The 9,053-nt window shown below is 39.4% G+C and overlaps 1 protein-coding gene across 2 annotated transcripts; it reads right to left on the bottom strand.

The window, feature by feature from the left end:
• Window positions 1-441: 441 nt before the first annotated feature.
• LOC135541196 (neuropeptide Y receptor type 1-like) lies at window positions 442-7,490 on the bottom strand. 2 transcript variants are annotated; one of them, XM_064967312.1, is made up of 2 exons: window positions 7,310-7,490; window positions 442-3,973 (listed from the first exon to the last, which is right to left on the bottom strand). In XM_064967312.1, exon 2 carries the CDS (start codon window positions 3,791-3,793, stop codon window positions 2,681-2,683), a length of 1,113 nt encoding a protein of 370 aa, XP_064823384.1. In that variant the 5' UTR covers window positions 3,794-3,973; window positions 7,310-7,490; the 3' UTR covers window positions 442-2,680. The 2 variants fall into 2 exon arrangements, with proteins under 2 accessions (XP_064823384.1, XP_064823378.1); XM_064967306.1 differs by lacking the exon at window positions 7,310-7,490 and adding an exon at window positions 6,641-7,303.
• Window positions 7,491-9,053: the final 1,563 nt, after the last annotated feature.

The following is a 9,053-nucleotide window of genomic DNA, read 5'->3' as shown; positions in this document are numbered from 1 at the left end:
CTATTTGGAAGACACTTATCTATAGCACCCTGCAAAAAGTGAAAACAATAAGTTTGGGTGGATCTTTCAGTTTCATTAGAGTCAACCTTTAATATAAATACTTTCACGTACAGATCTCAACCATTTCCCATTGGTAGTGATATTGATTTACAGGTATGGGTCACACAGTCTTACTTCAACATTGTCTGCTCATGTTTAAGAACATAAACACTTTCCCTTTGGGGTGTGGATAGCATTTACTAGACTGCTGTAAAACCAGGGCTGCAATTTAAGGTAGTAGAAAATGTGAGTGCACCACAAAATCAAATGTATTATTTTGTGAAAGATTCACTCTAAATCATAATGAAATAGATTGGGGAAAAGGAGAATATGCTGACAGACATTGCTTTGATATATCTAAGGGCACCTACAGAAAAGAAGAAAGAAAAACATGAAATGCAATAAAATACAACTTTTTTTATTTATCTTCTGTAAAGCTACTGTAACATCTTTTGGCATTCTAACTTTTTTTGTTGATAAAGATTAACCTTGCAGAAAGGAATACATAGAATGTACAAAACTTTATCTGGCTTATAAAGGCTCATCGCTAACTACCCAGTAAACAGAGAACCTTCTTCAGACATTGGATAAAAATTAAGCAGAGCCATACATATATTTAAATGTATCTGACAAAATTTGAATTATCCAAATTTATGACCTCAAATTATTAAAACATCCTAGAAATGTTCTGATAATTATATATTTTTAAGAAAAGGCAGCCAGCTTACAAATGTTTAGAGAAAACATGGCATGATATTTGCAAATACTTACTGTATATGGCATACTGAACTTTATTTTACCCGCAAAGGGAAATATTGCAAACATTCATGAATGAGTTACAGTTTGGTCATATTGGAGAATCATTCTTGTAACTGCCAAATGGAATGACTGAAAATGTGTTTACAAGAGTAGATTAGAGGGTAAACAGATGGAATGATTTATTCCCATTTATATTATAAACCAATTATCCCACATTGCCATACAAGAGGCATATCAGGTACCATACACACCACACAGGGCTAAACTACACACCAGATCTATTACTGTACATACAAAGACTCAGTGGACCTCAGTGAGAGCAAGGATATACAGCAGGATATTATTCCATGTGCTGCTGTCAGAGTACAGTGTATTCATTTACTGCCCCTATTCTTTTGTTATATGGCCCTAGATGTATGGTTGCTGCATGGCACATTTTATTATCAAAGTCAGCCACTAGCACAGTAATATATTTGGCAGTAAACATTGGTAGGTACAAAACATGTCAGTGACAGGTACTGTGCCTTAAATCACTAGTTTTCAATGTCAGTCCTTGTCAAAGTTTTGTTTCAATACAAATTCCATAACTTTATTCTGTCATGGGTCTGTTTACAAACAAACCAGTTATGAGGATTTTATTGACATGGTGTGATCTTAGCCAAGTCATTTGCCGGTGTAAAGATCACATGATTCCTATCTATGAAGGAAATCATTAACACATGCTTTTGGAGAACTATCCCTTTAAACCCACATCGATATCATGAATGAACCATTGGAAGTGGTTAGCAATTGGCATCCCTTAACATGCATATTCAATGAGTCTCTGCATGAGGGAAGGAATTGCACAAAGGAGGGTTGAAAGGATAGCGAATTCTATAAAAACACAATTATAGCAGTAGCTATCCATGATCCAGGATTAACAGGAGTAAAATGTGAGAAAAGGACAATCTGAAAATCTCACATTATTCAAACATGACTTTGTGAGTGGAACCCAAGAGGAGTTGAAGGTCAATTTAAAAGTCCTTCAATTATAGTCAATTTTAAAGACTTTTGTGCTGCCATGCAAGTTTGACTATCATGACAACACATTTGGCTACACTCTATAGCAGTGGTACTCAAACCTTTCAAGCAGGAACCCTCTTTTTTTTGGCCAGAATTTCTGCGACCCCACACCTCAAATCTGATGACAGCCTTTAAAAAATAAATATAAAATAAAATACGGTACATTTCTATTTTTACATCAACAAATAACTTCCATCTCCCTTATCAAAATTAAGAGAATCAATAAATACATTAACTCAATTCAATATTCCTTTTCAAATTATCTTTCTCAAAAAAAAAAATATATATATATATATATATATTCCATTTAGCAGGTGCTTTTATCCAAAGCGACTTACATTCATGCATGCATACATTTTGTCCTATAAATTAATTGTACATTTTTGTTGCATTTTTTTTTTAAATCACTCGCGACCCCACCCCAACTTTGAATGTTACTGCTCTGTCGCGACTCAAATAATACATTGCAATATTATGTTGGTGTTTAGCACACCTTTTACTCCAGTGCTTGCAGTGAAGAAGACCTTTGCACCGTCATAAAATCATCAACTTCCTCTAAGGTGTAAAAACACATACCTAATTGAAAACACTGTAAAATGACTGTTGTGGCACAGTGTTCTCTTACTTTCACTTTTATCTCCATTCCCACGGAAGAGGTCAACCATTGATTGCTAAGAAACAAAACATTGACATGTGAATCATTTGAACAAACCCTGTCAACCCTTGCTCCAGTAAAAATCTCAGCAAGACAACCTTCAATGCATGGTCAAGACAATGACAAGTTCTATACTTTCGCTCTCCCTATCTGAATGGGTTGGGACTATACATTCATGCTGATCGATCCTTTGCTCAAGATCGACCCCTTAGTGACCTCTGTGCTGACAATAGAGAGAGGGAAGCTCTCATAACTCTCTGGTGCCCCCCAGCAGCGGCAGCGGTATAGGGTAGATTTGAGCTCTTTCTGGAAGTTACTGTTGAGAAAGCCATAGATGATGGGGTTGACACAAGTAGAGGCCATGGCTGTGAGGTGGCAGGCAGAGAAGATTATGTCATGCTGGCAGGATGGGATGGCCTGGTGATTCCAGTCAAACACGGTGTTGAAGATGTTGAGCGGGAGCCAGCAGAGGGCAAACACTGCCACGATGGAGGCCAACATGGCATTGATCCTCTTTGACCCCTTGGCCTTCTTCTGGCGGTTGTCCCTGGTTCGCTCCACCATGTATTTTCTCCGTCTGAGACGCAGGAAGATGCGCAAGTAGCAGACCAGGATGAGGATGAGGGGAAGACAGTACTGGAAGAGCAGCAGGGAAGTGGTGTAGGCCAGTCGTTTGTGCTCTGAGGGCCACCGCTCCATACAGATGAAGTGGTCAGTGAAGGGATTGAAGGGGAGGCTAATGTTCTGGAAAGGACTGTTGGTGAGTACGTTGAAGGAGAGGAAAGGCAGAGAGATGAAGCAGGCCACCAGCCAGGTGATGGCTACAGCCAGGTAGGAGTGGCCCACAACAGGCTTCCATCCAGTGGGGTGGATGATGAGTTGGTGGCGCTCCATGGCTATGAGGACGAGGGAGAAGACAGAGACTGTGACAGAGATGCACTGGACAAAGGGTGTGACCTTACAGAGTGCCTCCCCCAAGATCCAGCGATCCATTAGGGTGTAGATGATGGTGACTGGCAGGCACACGATGCACATGAGTATGTCAGAAATTGACAGGTTGGCGATGAATATGTTGGTGACATTCCTCATCTCCTTCTGCCGTGTGATGACAAACACCAGGCAGATGTTACCGATAAGGCCCACCCCAATCAGTGCACTGTAGGCAACTATCAGGAAGGTTGTGCCACTCATGGAGGTGGGGCACTCATCTGTGTCGCCCCATGGCATCTCTTTCCACCAGGCGTGATGACTACTATTGTTCATATGGGACACCTCCATGATAGAAGCCAGAACTTATTTTGTAGACTGGGATCCAGAAGTATTAGTATGGTGTTTCCCTCCACTTCAATATGATATACTATCTAACGTGTCTTTATTGTATGTTTAAGTTTGCTGGGGTTTTCATCATACCAGTATTCTTATTAAAGGCTGGAACATTGATTGCAGTCTGTTTGCTGTCTGAAAGAGAAAACAACACTTATAAGATGACATCTTTCACTGAGCTGATTTCCCAAATGTGAATGCAGTTATTTAATAAACCCAGGATAAATAAAGGACTCGTCTTTGCAACCATGTTAACTCCTGCTCTGAAAATAGCTGGAAGCAGGAAAATACTCTACTTTAGGTTCCACTTTAGGTAGTGTGTTTTTGAAGTAAAACCATCAGTGTTTTTTGATGTAAAACAATCTTGAAATGTAATTTAATCTTTGCTTTCTATAACATAGGTTCAATGGGTTCCACTTTGGTGCACACACAATATACTCTGAAATAAATTTAAAAATAAGATAGTAAGTGACTAGATATGCCTATACATTTTAAATTGGTCAAAACAAAACTTAGCCTTGGCTATCACTGCAGTATTCATTGATCTTTGTTTAGGATCTTGAGACGCTTGTGCTTACACTGAAATTCGATTTATTAGAGTAGACTATTGCAAACCAGAGGAGAATGAATGATGAGAGAGCTTCAAGAGGCAGTGACTGAAAAACATGCAAATGTATCCGCCTGTCTACTTGAGTACTAGCATTCATAACTAACGATGTATTAACACCATATCATCAAGCAAACAGCATGGATGAACGCTGAAATGTGTTACCATCAAAAGGCCTCATGATATCATTTTGACTCCCCATACCAAAGACAACCCGTTCCAGCACATTTCCATGACAATAACCATGTCAATGACATGCCATCCGAATGAAACATGAGAAGGTACTTAATGTCAAGGACAGAATCCTGCTGGGCCGCCTCAACTGGGTAGCATACACAATGGATATATTTCTTCCTCTCTCACAATCCAAGAGCTAGATGTCTCCTGTGCGGAAAATTACTCCCCTTCATTACTCTGTGTCTGACTATGACCTCAAGCGTACCACAAAGATTGTGATAGCTTGAGGAGTCATCTGTCAAAGGGTCAGCTGTCCTACAGCATAGGTACTGGTACAGTATCCATTGACATATGTATTTAACCCACTGCCACCTCCTGACTAATATGTGATGTGCAATACGACTGGACTCCAATTCCAAGGATGAAGAAAGACTTGAGGTGCAGGAAATAGGAAGGGGGAAAGGGGGAGCGGAGGTCAAGAGAAGGAAGCAACACTGATTACTAGGATGTTTAGCCCAAGGCTACAACATCGCTCCTGAGAGCAATTGGATAGGATTAAATTAATGTCTTGGGAACTAGCAATTCAGGATAAGATCAGCATTCCATTCCAAAGACAACCCATGTTCTTTAACTGCAACAATATCAATTTCACAGTCAAAGCACAGCAAACTCTTGAGTTGAGATGAAATAACACATGGTCATTATTATTATCCCCATCATCATTGACACTATTGTTATAGGGTGTAATTTCCCATTCACCCATCGTGCATAAATGCACCTTTGAGATGATAAATTCAATATTTCTCATGTTATTTTTGCATTTAGCTTTGATGGACCACAACAGATTTATATTCAGTGAGTAATGAAGTGATCTTTTCTTCTAAATGAAGTAGCCTCCAGGTTCTTAGGATGATTATTATCACTTAGTTCAAGGCCCTATGTGATTATAAGCTAGAAAGAGACAGGTCTCTGTCTAATCAAACTTGAATAAACCACTTCTGCCTGGGGCTTAACCAGGGTTGTTTCTAATGATTATGTTGACAGTCACACTGCAGATTCTGTGATGATATAGCCCTAATCAAAACATAATTACCAAATGGATGGTGGTTAATGTAGGATTCTTTATGTGTCTGAACTTTATGTACAAAACCCCAAGGCTCATTACATCAATGGTACAGATGATCTATTGTAGAGCTTGTGATCTAGAGTGAACCGTTTATCAAATAAACAAACAATGCAATTGAATGGGCTAATAAAAGTTAGGCATACAGTACATCTGGTCACAAAATGTGCTTCAAGAATCAATATGACTGGAATCAATTCAATGATGTGCTAGACTAACATAGCATGCTGTTAATGCCCCAGAATCAGATTTAAACCCATTAGGCCTATACTGTACATCATTAACTACTTATTAGCCTACTTAGTCCTCTTTAGTATGTGAAACACAAGGCTTCCAAAACGTTAAGCAATTGGCAATATTCAAGACAGTTAAGACACTATAAAATGTATTATAGGGACATATTGAGACACTTCCAGCAACAATGTATTGAATTTGCCACCACATGAAGGCATACATACAGTCCCTTAAATATGTGTTGAAGCTTGAAATTGGCACTCTCAACTCTATCCTGGCTATAGGTACCCAAAGAGATCTCATTGAACTAAATCAAATATAGACAAGGGGTAATGAGGGGTGTCATGATACAAATTAAGTTTATCTTAACATGTATGCAGAGTGAGTTAGCATAAATATACAGAGTTTATCCTCTCATTGAACATCAATAGTGAATATTGTTTTTGAAGCATTAGTTAAAAAGCAGTAGTTCAGAAATTAATGATTGTTGTCACAATTTTTCCTAATGTAATATAGCCCAACAAATATAATAGGCTATATTCTAAATGGCATTATGGCAACAACAAAAAAGCATGTCTGTATAGCCTTAGCATATGTTTTTTTTTAATTATACCTAAAAATTAGACCGACTGTGAGAATAAAAGAAAAGATGGATTCTTACCCGCTTCGCTCAACGTTTTTCTACATTTCACTTCAGTTTTTCCTTGCCCCCCATTGACTATTCGAGAGCTAAGGTTCCGTCTCATCTACCAAATGATGCAGACGCACGAGGAACGCTCTTCCCCCGCCTGAAACGATGAGAGACTCCCGCCGGTAGTTCGAGCCGCGGTGGTCATACAGGTCTTCCGTTCGAGCGAACAACCACATGAGTAATGAGGCTAAAACAACGTTTCCTCTCTAGTAGCCTACTCCGGTCACTAAATTAATTATTAAGCCACAACTTATTGAGATCAACTAGTTCCCGTTTTGAACATTGAAGCCACAAACATTGTGACAGTATAATAAATCATCATACCAATTCAAGTGGAATCTGAATAGGGGAAAAATAAATTGTCTATTGCCTAATTTAGCAACCAATTAAATGCAACAAAGGGCTTCAACATCATATAGCCTAGAATAGCTAGCGTAGCCTATCCCATGATAAATGCGCTTATTCCTTCAACTACACATCTGCTGCCCACAGCTGGAGAATACCATCTGAATCCCCAATTAAAGGTCCCTTACTTTGCCCATCCCTTCGTTTAATTATTCATTATTACACAATTACAATGCTATGAAAATACATGTATAATGCATTGCCTATATTCCACGTTTGCCGTTATTTTCTCACCCTTTTCCGAACTTCACACTAAAAGGTCAGGTCTGCTGGAGGAATCAATATTTGGAACCAAATCTCCACAGAAGAGATTTTATCAAGCATGCACAGGAAGGTAGGAGGTGGCTTGTCGTGATCAAGCATAAAACCTGTAGCATGCTTCCCTCTCGAAACAATTCGCGCATATAACAACATTGTGTGACGTTTTTGTTCGTTTTCTTCTTGAAGCCAGTCAAAGTTCAGCAGCCGAAGTCTATTGCTGCGTTCAAATAGTAGTCGGAACTAGATAACTCTTGACTTTTTGATTTGCTAAATCGTTGAATGAGGCAGCTTGATTAACTACAAGCGAAAATGTCCCAGTTTTCAAGTTTCGACGAGCAAGTGAACTGGGCATCAAGCATAAAGCCTGGAGCATGCTTCCCTCTCGATGATTGCTCAACAGTACTTCTAGTAGAAGTGAAACTATTGCTAGTTTCATGTGCTAGTCAGAACTCGGAAATGTACGACTTGCTAATTGGTTGTATTTATACACCTGCCGTGTTTTTATTGAACTAGGGATACCAGTTAAGAACAAATTCGTATTTACAATGACCGCCTACCCTGGCTAAATCCTAAACTGGATGACGCTGGGCCAATTGTGCGCCGCACTACAGTGTGGGACTCCCAATCTCGGCCGGTTGTGATACAGAGCCATTGACCGCTGGGCCACTCCGGAGCCGAACCAATTATCAAGTTGGGAATTTCTGAGTTTCCTAGTTCCGACTAGTACATGAACGCGGCATATATACTGGATTCTTCAATGAAGTGTTTGACGTCATTCAACAATAGATGACTAGTTTGCGTGCACATTCTTTCACTTGAGAAATACTGCATCAGTTAGCTAGATGTAAAATTGTGCACATAAGCCTTCCAAAAGGTTTGGTTCGGCTGGCGCCTAGCTGATCTCTGTAAGGAGAACCGAACGAGACCGCAAAGCCTACTCCTTTAAAACACCTTAGCTTGAAAAACGAGAAAAAGTGGCAATAGTTTGTCCATCTTGAGACACCGTAATAAAATAAAATCAAGCTTTAATTATACAGCACATTTCGGACTCAATGTGCTTCATATTTCACATAAAAACAATGAAAAAAAAAACTATTTTGGCAGCAGACACTGAAAATATATGGTCTGAAGCTGTTTTTCAGGAGGCTAGTATATACAGTATATACACAACAAAATGAAAGCATCTAGCAGCACCCACCTATAGCACGCGCTCCAACAGGTATATCTCACTAGTCACCCCCAAAGCCAATTCTTCCTTTGGCCGCCTCTCCTTCCAGTTCTCTGCTGCAAATGACTGGAACGAACTGCAAAAATCACAAAAGCTGGAGACTCTTACCTCCCTCACTAGCTTTAAGCACCAGCTGTCAGAGCAGCTCACAGATCACTGCACCTGTACATAGCTCATCTGTAAACAATACATACAATCTACCTCATCCCCATACTGTATTTATTTATTTTGCTCCTTTGCACCCCAGTATCACTATTTCCACTTTCATCTTCTGCCCATTCTACCATTCCAGTATTTAATTGCTATATTGTAATTACTTCGCCACCATGGCCTATTTATTGCCTTACCTCTCTTATCCTACCTCATTTGCACATGCTGTATATAGACTTTTTTTGTACGGTATAATTGATTGTATGTTTGTTTATTCCATGTGAAACTCTGGGTTGTTGTTTATGTCAAACTGCTTTGCTTTATCTTGGCCAGGTCGCA

The sequence above is a fragment of the Oncorhynchus masou genome, chromosome 1, assembly GCF_036934945.1.
Source record: "Oncorhynchus masou masou isolate Uvic2021 chromosome 1, UVic_Omas_1.1, whole genome shotgun sequence".
NCBI lineage: Eukaryota > Metazoa > Chordata > Actinopteri > Salmoniformes > Salmonidae > Oncorhynchus > Oncorhynchus masou.
The sequence above is the reverse complement of the archived record's forward strand: the minus strand, read 5'-3'. Positions and strand labels throughout refer to the sequence as shown.